The sequence below is a fragment of the Chrysemys picta genome, chromosome 14, assembly GCF_011386835.1.
Source record: "Chrysemys picta bellii isolate R12L10 chromosome 14, ASM1138683v2, whole genome shotgun sequence".
In the NCBI taxonomy this organism is placed as follows: Eukaryota; Metazoa; Chordata; order Testudines; family Emydidae; genus Chrysemys; species Chrysemys picta.
The window spans coordinates 9,670,269-9,684,829 of NC_088804.1; the positions used below are offsets into that span (position 1 = coordinate 9,670,269).

The window sequence follows — 14,561 nt, forward strand, 5'->3', positions numbered from 1 at the left end:
TCTAAATTTACAGATAGGCAAAGTAAGGAAAATGCTGCTTGAGAACTTATTATAGTTTGATTTAAGGATATTTACTTTGTACATTTTGAAGGGATGTTGACAATTTGTGTTAGAAAGCTTTGATTCTTTAAAATCGAGGTATCTGAGGTCATTAAATAATTATTGTCTGACCTTCCCCCCCACCCCAATTTCCTGCAACTGTGAAAATTCAAAATAGGTAGAAATTGACAAATGTGCTTAAAACTCAATGTCCTGCAACTGTGAACATTTAAATTGATAAAAATTAAAAATACAAAAAATAAACATTGATATTATTAATCAAAACGATAAAAAATAAAAATCTAGTTCGGCCAAGCCTACCTGTTCTATGTAAAGCTGAACTGCAGCATATAAAGGTATATAGTTATTCACGAGAGAACAATGTATGCTATGTACAGCATCTCTTATGTAATGCAAAGTACATATACATATTTTCAACTTTTAAATTACCTTCATTTTTCAAAGAAACCCAAAAAGGTTAAGATTTCCAAGCTGTGTGGTTATTAAATGCTCAATTCAGAGAAAACTGCATTGCCATTAAAAGCTTCCTCTGTCACTTCCTGATTGTACTATACAGTAGTTTATTGACCTCTCTAAAAATAAAAGCTACCACATCTCTCTCCGTATGGCCCATTTACTTAAAGCATGTTTTTCTATAAAGCAATTTAAAAAAAAAAATGAATAAAAAATACAAATCAGTGAAAATAAAAAGATGTCAAAAACAAATATAAACCAAAGAAATTTATTTTCATCGACAAAAATACAGGATACAAAATGATATTGGGCCCATCCTTTTAAAGAACTAATGACAGGAAGGGGATGATGCTACAGTTCTAACTGAAAGCATCTGTGCTAATTCATAAGGACCTCCATCTGCACCAGTCTTGCATTCGTGTCTCCTGACGTTCTGTAGGGGATCATTCCAGCAAACGTTATCAGTGCACGAGCTTGGGACCGGAGTTGCTAAGAAATAAAAAAAATAAAGTACCAGTTACTTTAAATTAGGTCCATCGAAACACCACTCAGCTCTGAACAGCGGTTCATTTACAGATTCATTTCTGAAACACTCCCAAATCAAACAGGCACAGATAATCTGTCTTTCACACTGTTACTCTTCTGACAATGCTTCTCCACAGTTAGCAAGGAAATCCAATTATTTTCATTTGTGAATGTCAAAAGTATGTTGAGTCACCCATTCGTTTAAAAATCCTATTGGTGTAAAATTTCCCTCAAAAAGGCTTTTTCAGCAACAGAGTATTACCCTGCTGCAAGAACAATCTCACTGATTTCCATCACTGTATCAAAATTCTTCTCTATTTTAAAATAAGACTAAGAAATGCAAATTAAAAATAAATACATCACATCAACGCAATGTGACAATTGACACTTTAAAGCACAAATGAGAGGAAATACAAACGTATTGATCCAGGAAATCAGCCACATTACACAAACATTTAGGTCTTCATTCTTGATTACACGAAGGCCCTTACACCACACTGGCAGAGTGGGTTATACCCCTTTTAAGGTGCCTTTGCTCTGCCACAGCAGTGAATGTAACTGAGAATCAGGCCTAGAAAGGTATTAAATTAATGTTAACACCCTATACTGCAACAGAAAATACGACATGTGCACGAAGGTGGCCATGTTGCAGCTGCAGAATTTACATTTCCTGAATTGAAAAGTTAAATACATAAAACCCAACTCGGATACCTTGAGAATGTTTCCGGGTTACATGGTTAGGTTAGCCACATTCTGTGCATAATAAATCAGAGGCTGAAAACTGAGGCTTTTGTTAGCCTGCAGTAAGGTTTTCCTCCTAAACATGAAATATCCTTAAATTGTTATACTGAAAAGTCTGTGTTTAGAGACATAATGGGACTCAAGGTCATTCTTCAGTCTGCTGGATGAATTGGGAAGTTGAAGCAACCATGACTGTTGTGGGCACATCAATGGTTAATCAAGGGCAGGATGAATCAGGGTACAGGGGATTTACAAACCGCAGTTATTGAACCCTATTGTAGCTGGAGTCCGTAACAACGGCACCCCTGCACCCGGTCTGGACAAGACCATCCCTTTTCAGTACAATATTAAACAGGTTATTTGGCCAACGGAAACAGAACCTGGTTGTATATAATTTAATAAGGGCATCCACATTTGGCTAATGCATAAATCTAGTGTCTCAAATTTAACAAAAATTGGATTAATAATATAGGAAAATACTAAACAATTTTCATTTAATACTGAGCTCAAACGTCATTTTATTCCACTTGTGATATATCAATAGCACGTGTATAAACCCCTTCAGCTGTTTTCTAAAGGGCTGGCACTACACAAAACCAGACGGCACAGCTGTAATACAGCACCACATTTTGATCTGGTGCTGCAATCCTGTTGGTCATCCCTCACGAGTTCAGCAAGGTTGGGCTGAATAAGGATTTGGATGAGAGACCTCCAAGAACACCTACGTGCTGCCAGCGGTGCTGCTGGCGATTCAGCAGGGGGCACTCTTCCCTCTCAGTCAGTGCAGCAGCAATACACGGCTGGAGGCGACCTCTCAAGGGAGATGCAAGGCCAAGGTTCTGACGATCGGCAGTCACTCAGATTCCATTGCAATTTATGAGGCAGTAGGTTATTTAATATATTTCATAGAGTTTAAGGCCAGAAGGGACCATCAGATCATCTAGCCTGACCTCCTGTATATTAGAGGCCATTAAATTTCACCCAGTTAGTCCTGTGTTGGGTCCAATAACCTGGGTCTCACTGAGGGTATGTCTACATTGAAATGTAAGTCCATGCTGGAGCCCAGGCTCAAGCCTAACTCCCCTTGTGTCTACACAGGGCTCGGACCCAGGTCCCAAGACTCTAGAGGGCTGGAGGGTCCAAGCTCGAGTTAAGCCGGGACCCAGGGTCTGAGCTCTATTGCTTTGCAGCATAGACACAGCCCCACTTGACTCAGGTCCCAGGAGTGAGCCGGAAGTATCCCACAATTCCATGGGACAACTTCCTTAGCCCGCTCTATCCCAACAACCTGCAATGCACTCTGCTGAAAATGGAAGCCACGACAGCAGCTCAGGTCAGCGTTAACCCATTGTGTTCCGATCACCGATTTGCAAGCACGCGATCAGAGAGCTTCCTGGGTTTGCAACGGAGAACGAACCCATCAAGCCTGTTGCAAAGCCAGCTGCTTCCGGATAACGTGCAGCACAGTCCGAGGGCTAGACCAACCATACTTTGGGGGGCAGAGGGAGCACTAGAGACTGTGGGACAGAGTTACTTTGACTCGGGTCTATGCACTGCATTGTGGACACCAGAGCCCTAGGTTCAAGCATGGGTCAGAAAATTCTTAACACAGGGTTAAAATACAATGTAGATGCTCAAGCCCAGGGTTCCCTAATGTGGGTCAGCTGACTCGAAACCACGATTTGAGGACTTCAATAACTCAAACATAGGTTAGGGGTTTGTTACAGGAGTGGGTGGGTGAGATTCGGTGGCCTGCGTTGTGCAAGAGGTCAGACTAGATGATCATAATGGTCCCTTCTGACCTTAAAGTCTCTGAGTCACACTAACCCTGGGTTTACATTGCAGGGCAGACATACCCTAAGGCATTTCAGTCCTCAGGCAGAGAACAGGAGGGAGCAAGTTGCTACCAATGCCTGAGGCCCCTGCAACGGCAGGAAAATTATAAAGTGAGCTATGGGATATTAATCCTAGTAACCTAGCCATATCCCAAATCCGGGGACAACTTTCTGTACACAGACTCTGAGTCACCCCTGCACTTTCTCCCACCACCACCATTTTCCGCTTGCGCTCTCCCTAAGCTGTTGTATACAGTGGCTGTGCAGTCACATTTTGCCCCACAGGTGGGCTGCATTTCAGTGGTGGGCGAAGTGACCGCCGAGTAGAACTGAATCGGTTACGTCTGTAAATCACACGTTTGCGGTGGGATTCTTTGAGATTAAAGCGCTTTACAAAAAGGCAAGAAATTATGATGATGATGATGAATACTAAGGCTGAGGAGCAGGGAATAAACAGTGACCTCTTTAAAGTCAGTGCATTTACTGTCCCCCTTATCTTCTCACTGGTGATGATACGGGAGCCAACAGTTTTAAAAAGCCATTCTGATCCCCAGCAGTAAGGGGTGGTGGTTTTCAGAGAAGGTTAAAAGAAGCCTAGAGATGTTGGTGTTCCATTGGTTGTAATTACTTAATGATCATTCAGGAAGAAATCAACGAAACACAACTTTCACTTGTGCTTTGAAATAAAACTGCAAATAAAAAGAGCCCTGTGGCTTTTTCACTTCATATTTCCTCTGCCAGGAGAATGCCCTTCAGCTGTCCCAAGGAGTTAATAGCAAATCACTGTGTATTACATGGCAGTGACGTGTTAATTAGGTTTTAGCTGCCGCTGCCATTAAAACCATGTTTTCCCAGATCGTAATTTGGCTTGCTGTAACCTGTATTGGACTGAAACTTGGTAAACAGACCAGGTCTGGCTGGATAGGATTTTGTTTCTTAATCCATGTCGCCAATTAATTTCATCATTAAATAAATTCCTAAAAATTGCTCTACTTAAAAACCCGGCTATTTAAAAAATAAATATTTTAAGAGGTAGCTTGGCTTTCAACTGGCACTGGGAAAGCTAGAGATGATGATTATTATTTTAATGGAAGCAGGAATATTGAAAAAGCAAAACAGCGCATGTGTACCACCACTGGTGATATTCTTATACACCCCATTGCTGTGTGCTCTACATGGATCATATACAACTCCCCCGGATTTCACTGGAATATGGCTCAAGATGGTCACCCTAGTGGCACCACTGGGCACATTTAAGTGGCGATTAAGAGAATTATGTTCTTCTAACTCAGGGTCCCATTCTCCCCTGAGAAGGAATAACCTGCATGTGGACTGGAAACTGCAAGAAGTGCTACTTGTGACATTTCCTATTAGTTCTCCTGAAGAGAGGAGGGGTCCCCTACCACCGAAGAAGCTAAAAGGCTCCAGGAGACAGTTGCAGGTCTCTAGAGATCTGATGAAGGTAACGGACATCTCTGTGAATAACCTCTGACTCGACACTGCTGCCCAGCCTCTCCTCATCTTGCCGAGTCCCCTGGACAATGCTGACAAGAGCCATGCTGCCAGGAGCTTCCCCTAGAATCTCTCCCCGGATGTGTGTTTGTATTTGTATTCTCCAAATGTGCAGAGGAGGAAGTGCTCTATAGGAACTCATGTTGGCTTCCCCTGCTGACTTGGGTGGGGGAGATTTTGCTGGAGCAAGGCCCCTTCCTTCTCTCATTCCCCCCCCAATAAGCACCCCAACAGCTAAACTGGAATGCCACAGAGCCATCCGAGGGGGGTTCTGCATGGTAAGGAGAAAGGGAAGCACGCTAGAGAGCCATTATCTACCTCTCCTTCTATGCCCCAAGGGTCAGATCTGTGGGTCTGAGCTCTTCTTTGCAGAAGTAAGGGGAGGATGGTGGCCACAGTTTTGTGGGGGGTTTTACATCCCCCCAGTAACTAATTCCACAGGAGGGAGATGTCTTCATTCCTGTGGAGTTATGATCAGCACTACTGTCCTCTTCTCCCACAAGTGACTCCACTGAACAGGGCACAGCAGCCACACCGCCCACTGCAATGTCTAATAGTCTGCTCCTGTTGCACAGAAATGGGATGGTACTGAAATAGAAATCCAGCTGTGCCTTTGATCACCAGCAAATATCTAAGATGCCATAACGAGGCTAGAAAGCCAGGTAACAAGCTTTCCTGCCTGAAATATAGAAGTTAAAAGGATTTTTAAACAAGGAAAATAATCAGCAGCTATCCACAACTGCAACAGCGTAGGAATGCACAGGCTGCTCACTAGACACCTTCACAGCAAAGACGCTGACATTATAAATGGCTCCGGAAAACATACTGGTTTCCTTCTATGCAAAGTCCTGCTAGCTAGCAGCTAATCCTGTCAATGATCAGCTTTATTATCCCTGGAGAACCATGCACACTGCAATGGGACTTGCTGGAGTTATACCTCAGTGGAGATGGCAGAAAACAGAACCTACACAATATGGCACAACACTGTGAAACATGAACACCACACACACAGTCGAAGGAGAGGGCTTCACTTAAAAGCAAGGGACTTTGGAGCTAAGGCTGCCACTCCTCCACCCTTATGGCAGTTCTGGGAGCACATATCATAGGTATTATCTTCCATTATTCTGAGATGGCTTCACATAAGAGTAAGTTAAAAGTGAGGTGACAGCCCAACTGCTAAAAGTCCTTCTTTGCTTCTGCCAGTCTAGGCTACAACTGTTATTGCAAGGCAGGGTTTTGTAGTTAAATAACCTATACAAGTATAGGCTGTACATCAAAGCAAAAAGGTACTTTATCACCTTGATTTTTAAAAAATGTAAACTTCACTCTCTTTTAAATGTATCTATTGTGGAAGAGGTTCTCTCCAATACTGAAATGTGCAAGTTATAGTATTTGCCTAGTATGTGATAAATGCATGAAATAAAGCTGGCTATGACCTGAGTTATTAACTCTAAAAGGGGAATTTATTTTCCCCCCAACCAGTTAAATTAAAGGCCGAGTTCCTGTACTCCTTACTCAGGCCTATCCATGGGAGATTTACTTGAGTAAAGACTTCAGGTTTGGTCCCAGTCACAACCAGTAATACTGAAAACTCTCTAGTTCGGTTTAAAGTCTGTTCCTGCAGTGACACATACTGGAGGTTTATTTCGCTGCCCTTGAATAATTTCTAAATGTTCCTAATGTCCTTCCATTTTTCCTTGGTGTGGAAGTTGTGGATTGTGGGGCCCCGTAAATCCCACCCGCTCACCCCACCCCACTCAGGTGAAAATGGAAACAAGATCTAGAAATCTGTTTTGCAACATCAGAGACAAAGCACTAACCTAAATGACAGGAGGAGAGGGAGTCCTGTTCTTAACAGTGAACAGTGTAACAGTCAAATCTACTGCATCAATCACTGGGATTCAGTGCATTAGTTATGGAACAATAGCTAATAAAGATCCCATCAATAGGCAAATTTATCACACTTTTTTCTTGATAAGAGGAGGGTACAGGATGTAACTACCTTTTTAAAATCAGCGCAGTGTGATTTACAATGACATTCTTTCCCAACATTAAAGGGTTGAGCCCCCATAAATCTTTGTCCTTACCCTTTTTTAAAAGCCTGCATCCTCACTACAAAGTGGGCGAGCTCAAGCCTTAGTCAACACAGTGCTTGGGCTCTAACTCACGTCCCCAGCCAGGTCAGGTAGCCGAGGCTTAAAGCGCCTCCAAACCCGGGTCAGAGGTTTTTGTGCGTGGGTCACAGGCTAAAACCCGGCTAAGAGCCCAGGTTAACTGCAGTGTAGACATGCCCTAAGCAAGCTGTCTTGTAAATGAATAACAAGTCAGTCTAAGATAGTGACCATCTGAGGTTTGTTGTTACATACATTTGAGACCCAAAATCTTGAAGAAGAAAAGCATTCAGCAAACACCTCTGACCGACGAGAAGGACTATAACCTTACCGAATCTCTATCCTCCATTACACGCTGGGGTCTCGCAGGAGTGGCAGGGCTTGTACCTTTCATCCTCTTGTATTGCGTGAACAAAATATTCATGGTCGCAAGAAGGACCTCAGATAAACTGTGTCTGATCTATGCAAAGAAAAAAAAAAAAGAACACAAGGGAATGAAGAGCAGGTCAACCCGGAGTCATTACTGTTAGTAGAAGAGGTCAGAAAGCGGAGCGCTATCTGTTGTTTATACAGGAGGATGTGTTGAGAAATGCCACCTCACAATTAACTTGATTTGAAGATGACTGGGTCATAATGAAGAGAGGATTGTGACTTCAGAGAATATGGACTCTGAAGAAATAAAATATGCTGATTTATGGCAAATATCCAAAGAAATGAAACCGGAGGGAAGAAAAAAGTTGATGACCTCAGCAGAACTGCTTCTAAACAGGACAGATTTCCAAGTTTTCCATGAAGATACCACAGATTTGATTTACAAATCTAGGACATGAAGAGTGAAACTGAAATCAGTACCTTTTTCATTCTTAGTACTGTATGATTCACTGCTCCAAACAGAGTCAAGAGATGACAGCAATGCTGTCATGTCAGCATGGGCACAGTCCCTCAGCATTAGGCTGTTATTCAGTCAGTCAGTCTCCTACTCCTGTATTCATTTCCAAGCTGACAACATCAAGCAAGACATCTTCTTAAAATGTTGGTGTGAGATCAGCTGAACTAGACTTAAAAGGCCAACAAAGGCAACCACTATTCATAGACTATCAGGGTTTGAAGGGACCGTGGGAGGTAGTCTAGTCCAATCCCCTGCTCAAAGCAGGATGAATCCCCAGACAGATTTTTACCCCAGATCCCTAAATGGCCCCCTCAAGGATTGAACTCACAACCCTGGGTTTAGCAGGCCAATGCTCAAACCACTGAGCTATCCATTCCCCCCAGTATTAGAAACTAGGTATTACACTGAAGAGATTGCTTTCAAATGGTTCCAGACACTCTTCTCTTTTAAATACTGATCTAACCCTTCGGTCAAAAGGCTGTGGTTCTTCATTAGTAACGGATAGGCAGGGAGGATGCTTTACGGATAGGCCATGCACCTGCTATGGAATGTTAGAAAATTCCCACTGCTGCTACCATCAATTATGCTGTAGCAGTAAGGGGTTTTTTTTTTTTCTAAAATTCCGTAGCGTTAGCTATGGGCATGGTGGTCATCTGGATACTAATTTTTGTGCTAAGATGATAGAAAGCACAGTAAAGGTTGCTCAAGACACTTCATCCTACCGCTAACCATCATGATAGGGGGAAAAAAAAATGGTAGGAAAATCCTTCTTTTACCACCTCAGCTAGTACTTTGAAGGTGGATGAATTTACAAGCAAAGAGTCAAGACCCACAATGTTAAACTCTTCGGTTGTATTTGCACCTGTTAGAATCTAAGGCAGTTTGACTACAGGGAAGTGACTTTAGGGCAACATCTAGCATATGTATGAGTCAGGACGGAATCAATAAATTCTAAGGCTTGAAGGGAAATGTCATTCATTCATTCACAAGCCTTTCATCTACAAGTTCACTTAGCAGCAAAAAACGATTATGCTATTAAAAATCCTCTTTAATATATTTTAAGATTACATCTAACATTTGATATAAGGTTCAAAAGTAAGTGCTAGGGAGGCTTTGCCCCTGGCATGTCAATTTCAATGGACAATTTCCCAGGGTAATTGCTGCAGCCTGCAAACTAGTTATAATTTCCTTTAGTTTGGAAGGAAAGAAACCCACGTTCCCTCACATGCTGAGTGGCTGCTGAAAGTATCGAGGGCCCAATTCAATACAAACGTTGAAACTTTTCAAATACATTTTCTGAACTCGGTGTTAGAACTCAGAAAACATGGTGTGGAAGATTCCAAACAGATCCTGTTCTACAAAATGGATACCAAGTTCTGAGCTTTCTAGTGCCTGATCCTAATGCTGCACGGAGGAGCCCTAGTGGTGTAATGGAAAACATGGCGCTCAAAGACTAGAATATAGAATTAATCTGGACCTGATCAATAATATTTCCAATTACAAACTATAAAACGGCAAAACTACAGGGCTCTTCCCCTTCTCTGGCAAGACAGAAATAGCAAAAGGTTGAAGGCACAAGGCGTTGCTTACTTCATCGCTGAAATTTCTGAAGGCAGCCACCCTCTCTTCCACACAGTCTTGGCTCAGGGGCACAAGCTTTAGATGTTCAATAATCTACAAAAAGGAGGAGAGCAGGAATAAGAGAAGGCTAAGTAACAGGTTTGTAATTTTGAAATGTTTGCAAAGAACTCGATTAAGTAACTGAATTGTACCCGATTACTCTATTAGACAGCATTTTACCGCTTACCCATTCATTGATGTAGCATGAACATTTTGTTCCGGGGCTACAAACTGTCTCCAGAAAAAAATCTTCCTGATGATCAGATTACAGGAAAGAAATACACTTTTTAAATTCCTGTATCATCACTGCACCTTTTAACTCATTCAATGTAAGATCCCATGACACTTTTGTATTGTTTTAAGTGGTGTTACATGAAATGCTTTGGGTTTACAAGGGCATCGGTAAGTCTGTGCTTCAAATGGAACTTACATCAAAGGCCCTGTCAATGTGACCGGCATGATATTCATCAAAAAATGTGATCAAGTCTAACAGAAGGTAGAATGTGGAGTCAATGGATTTCTTTGTACTTATCCCTTGAGCTTTATACCTGGGGGAAAAAAAAAAGTGTTTACAATTGTACTGTGCAAAACGGCATCCACTTATAGACATGAGTCCCTAACTTGCAATTCCTTGGAAGTTCAGGCTTGAAGCAAAAAGACAACAGCATCTACCAACAAAAAGACAGCTTTCATTTCTCTTAACCAGAACAGAGTTTCTGGCGGCTTTCTCTTTGGCTCACTTTAATTATTTCTCTCACTCCAAATTCTTACTCACAAATAAAATGTGTATTTACATCTACATTGCTAATGTTTCCATATGCAAGTGACAGCTGGCCATGGAAACTGGAATCCTATTTATCTGAAGGGCAGGTGTTGTATAAGCATCTTTAAAATACTGTTTATACAGCATAGTTACCTGTGAAACTTGCTGCCTAGTGATATTCAGGCAAATACCTTAGTAAGACTTTAAAAAGGGCTAGATACTTACGAATATTATTTCTAGCTATACTACCTAGAACAGAAATACAAAGGCTACCAATCCTCATTCTTTACATTCTGAACAGATTGCCAACAGGGTCTGGCTCTCTTCCCCACTCCAGTAGTACAGTGCAGTCGGTCAAGTACATTATATAGACTTTGAATCGTCCATCCTCTGATGCATCTTGCATTAGCCATTCTTTGGGACAGAATACCAAACTAGATGGACATTTGGTCTATTCTGTATATGGCATGTCCTCTGTTCCCGTGAAATGATGCAAGAACGTGATCACTGGCCCAAGTGCTGCTTGTGTCACTAAAACATTGTCCACAATACATAAGCTGAAGAAAAGCCCTATACAATAATTAAATGGGAAACAGAAACCCATGGCCTAGTCAACTGTCCTGAACATTAGGAAGCACAAGGTGGGGAGAAAAAGCAGAAGTGGCTGATCTAGCCAATGATGGTGTGGCTATAAAGCAGTACTATAGAAAAAGTCATGTTTAAAAATCTCCCTCAGACACTGAAACTGGCTATTAAAGTGATACTGTAGACTGTTAGATCATAAATTCTAACCATAGGCTTCATTTTCCTTGACGGCTGCTGAGTGATATATCAGATTAAGTCAATATAGTTCTAATTTTCACTCTTGTTTTAACCCTCACTCTCAGGAGATAGGATAGATTGAAATAGTGACCTGAAAATGTCACTTTTCAGTAAAGAAAGTCAAAGGTATCAGACTAAAACGCAACACATCATTTATATGTTTTCTCATTTTAAAAGACAGAAATGCTTGGAAATTTGCTTAGTTTATTTTATTTATTTTTTGCACATCAGAAGGTACTATGGTAAGGATTAAGAAGTTTTCTAAAAGTACCAGGATTTTCCTTTATTGAAAGACAGGAATTCCAATACTTCATCAGAAGCATGACGTATAATATCCTGTTTCTGACAACAGCCCCTATCAGATGTTTCAAAGGAAGATGTAAAAATGGGACTATTTTGCAACAACATGCCCATGAGAGCAGTTTACTCCGAACCCCAGAAAGTTGGTGGCGCATGAAGGCTGAAGTCCCTTATAAATGTTTATCCCAATTAGTGTATTGTAACAGCAAATGACAATCTTACTGTTCATATAAACATCTTTCTTTTCGGATTCCTATAATGCTCTTTATCTCAATAACATCTTGTGGCAGCAAGCCCCACTGGTTCACTTCATCTTCTGTAATACGTTCTTATCCGTTTTGAGTTTAAATCTGTTGCCTTTTTAGTCCAAATGCTATTTTATGAAAACAGCAATGAAACAAACCTGGTTCTTGGAAAACAAAGTTTTCAGGATGCTAACCTCCAACACTTCCCTCTGGTCTCCAATTCTCTCAGAACAGCCCCAGTCATTAAAGCTTATTCTTAATTCAACTTTAAGTTAGTGGGTTGCACTACCGCTAACAAACAATCACTACTAACTAATTTGCCTAGGGAAATTTCATTAAAAATTCTCTTTCTAAAATGTACAACTAATTATATTTATTGCTGTCTAGATTATATCTCTCTCCCCACCACCCTCCTTCGTTTCCAGTAATATTGCAGGTCTCCTTTTCTGATTTGACCAAGGGTAATAGATCTTGCTTCTGTCAAATTCATCTGACCAGGAACACGAGATTACATTTTCTACGTGTGTAATATACAGTAATTAAAAGCAGGGCAGGGCAAGTTCTGCCCCTTCTCCGTTGAAAACATCAATAAGGACACTGCGCAAGCCAGCATGACAAGGTCAAGAAAACCCTCAGTGTACTGACTGTCAGAGGTGTAGGAACCTGAACTGGAATGGTCAGGTACACTCTAGTCACTTCACAGTCTCAGAGATCCAACTTCCAGTCTTACCTCTCTGCAATGGAATGTGCCATATTCTTCAGCCTCTCTTTGTTAGACTGGGGGGTGCTGATCTGTGGAACCACGGGACTGAGTAATTTATTCATCAGTTCTAATACCTTATCTGGATTCTGTTGAATAATAAAAATACATGAAAGAAAAAGCAATGTTACAGAGCCTGGCTATTGCACCTGAAGTGTCTCCCCATTGAGAGCAGAGATAGGTAATAATTGAGTGCCCAGTTAGCTAGCCATCTGTTAGATCAGAAAATTGGAAAATCACATGGCATTCCATTCCCTATTAAACAGCTGGCTACCACACCATTCTCTTTGACTTCGGATATATTTCAATAGCAAAATCAGTGTACCTACAGCAATAAAGGCCCTATTGTTTTAGCCTTGTTTCCAAATGCTATTTCAATTAAATATGAAGAACTGGGTAAATTGCTTTGTTGGCCAGAACAATCTTACTCTTGGAAACAATTATGTGAAATGTGGATTGTATATCGATCAGGAACTTAGACTGCTTAACGACCATATAGCTAAATCCCAGTATGGGTTGGATGTTAAGATCCAAGTCCTCTTTGCTTTACTCATGAGTCACCTCAGTAAAGCCAATGGAACAGCTATAGAATGAGATGAGCAAGATTTGGGCTTAATATTGTCAAGACAGTTCACGTTCTGAAATTAAAATAACCTTCAAATCAACGTTGATGTATTTTAAAATAAGATGAAATAGGTAGATATGGATGGCAGCTATGAGAACACATTTACCTTTGCAAGGTCATAAAGTTTTGCAGCTTCTTCAAATAATCCTTTATTTTCTGCCGCTGAAGCAACTTTGTTAATAATAGGTTTTGTGTCACTAGTAAACTTGTCTATCACTCCTGGCTGATGAGACCAGACAAATGGGGAGAAAGAGGGGGGAAAGCATTTGAAATCAGATAGTATTTAAATTCCTGGAATATTCTGTCAAGGCAATGTCAGATTGTGGTTAGAATGGACTGCACAATTCCATGGGAACAAATAAGAAGGCCACATTAAAAATAGAAAGAGCTCTTGTAAAAGAAGAGCTCTCCAACTGGGGGGTGAGCACTGAGATATCAGCTGTTTCTAATTTATTCAAAATGACCCAGATATGAAGTGAATGAGTATATATAGTCCACATTAACAACGGGGGAAAAAAAATTCACAGGCCATTTATGGGCGCAGCCTCTTGTTTATTATGTAAGCCTTCTTTAACCCAAAACCTAAATCCAATGCCAAAATCTTGGCTGTTGATTATAGAACAGATGAAATCCTGGCCTCACTGAAGTCAGTTGAGAATTTTGCCATCGAATTCAAGAGAGCCAGAATTTCACCCTATGCCTTGTCTCTTTAGATATGTACTTTAACTATATCCTCTTCTCATTCTAGACCCCTTGTAATTTGCCTTCCTCCTTGCCAACCATCACCCCTTCACATTTACACAGCTCACTGATCATTTTGCAAAATGACTTTGTGCTTGCAGCAATAGTCTGCATGCAACTACGGTATTAGATTAGCTGTGAAAAAAAATGCAGGAAAGCCAGAAATAGGCTCGAGAATAACTGGAAAATCATCTTGTGTGCACGCGCACACCCCCACCCATACCCAGAGAATGAGATACATATTGTATCGTATCTATACAAAACGCTATCAACTCACCTTCCTACTGCCATCATTCTCCAGCTTCCCCAGAATCATATCGAACTACAGGCACACACAAAAAAGAAGAAAGAAAGGAAATTAACTGCATACCTACTGCAACACACTTGGTAGTAGCCTAAAGTTTCAGTCCTGAGTATACCACAAACAGAGCACTCAGTGAAGCCAAGATTTTTATTTAAAATACATAAAAATGCAAACACCTCTGGTGCTGTATTAAACTAACACCAAACATATGGTCATACGGCCTTTCTGATATATGGATCTGTTCTCCATTGATGC

At 41.0% G+C, this 14,561-nt stretch overlaps 1 protein-coding gene across 8 annotated transcripts in view; it reads right to left on the minus strand.

The window, feature by feature from the left end:
- Positions 1–767: 767 nt before the first annotated feature.
- The window catches only part of NUP93 (nucleoporin 93), a 137,833-nt gene continuing 124,039 nt past the window's right edge, over positions 768–14,561 (minus strand). For 7 of the 8 annotated variants that reach the window (XM_065566957.1, XM_065566959.1, XM_008166891.4 and 4 more), the window contains 7 exons: positions 14,280–14,324; positions 13,368–13,484; positions 12,607–12,725; positions 10,177–10,294; positions 9,717–9,800; positions 7,569–7,697; positions 768–1,002 (listed from right to left, as the gene is read on the minus strand). In XM_065566957.1, coding sequence (XP_065423029.1) covers positions 892–1,002; positions 7,569–7,697; positions 9,717–9,800; positions 10,177–10,294; positions 12,607–12,725; positions 13,368–13,484; positions 14,280–14,324 — 723 coding nt within the window. In that variant the 3' untranslated portion in view covers positions 768–891. The remainder of the gene's footprint in view (positions 1,003–7,568; positions 7,698–9,716; positions 9,801–10,176; positions 10,295–12,606; positions 12,726–13,367; positions 13,485–14,279; positions 14,325–14,561) is intronic. The other variant, XM_065566960.1, reaches the window with a different exon arrangement.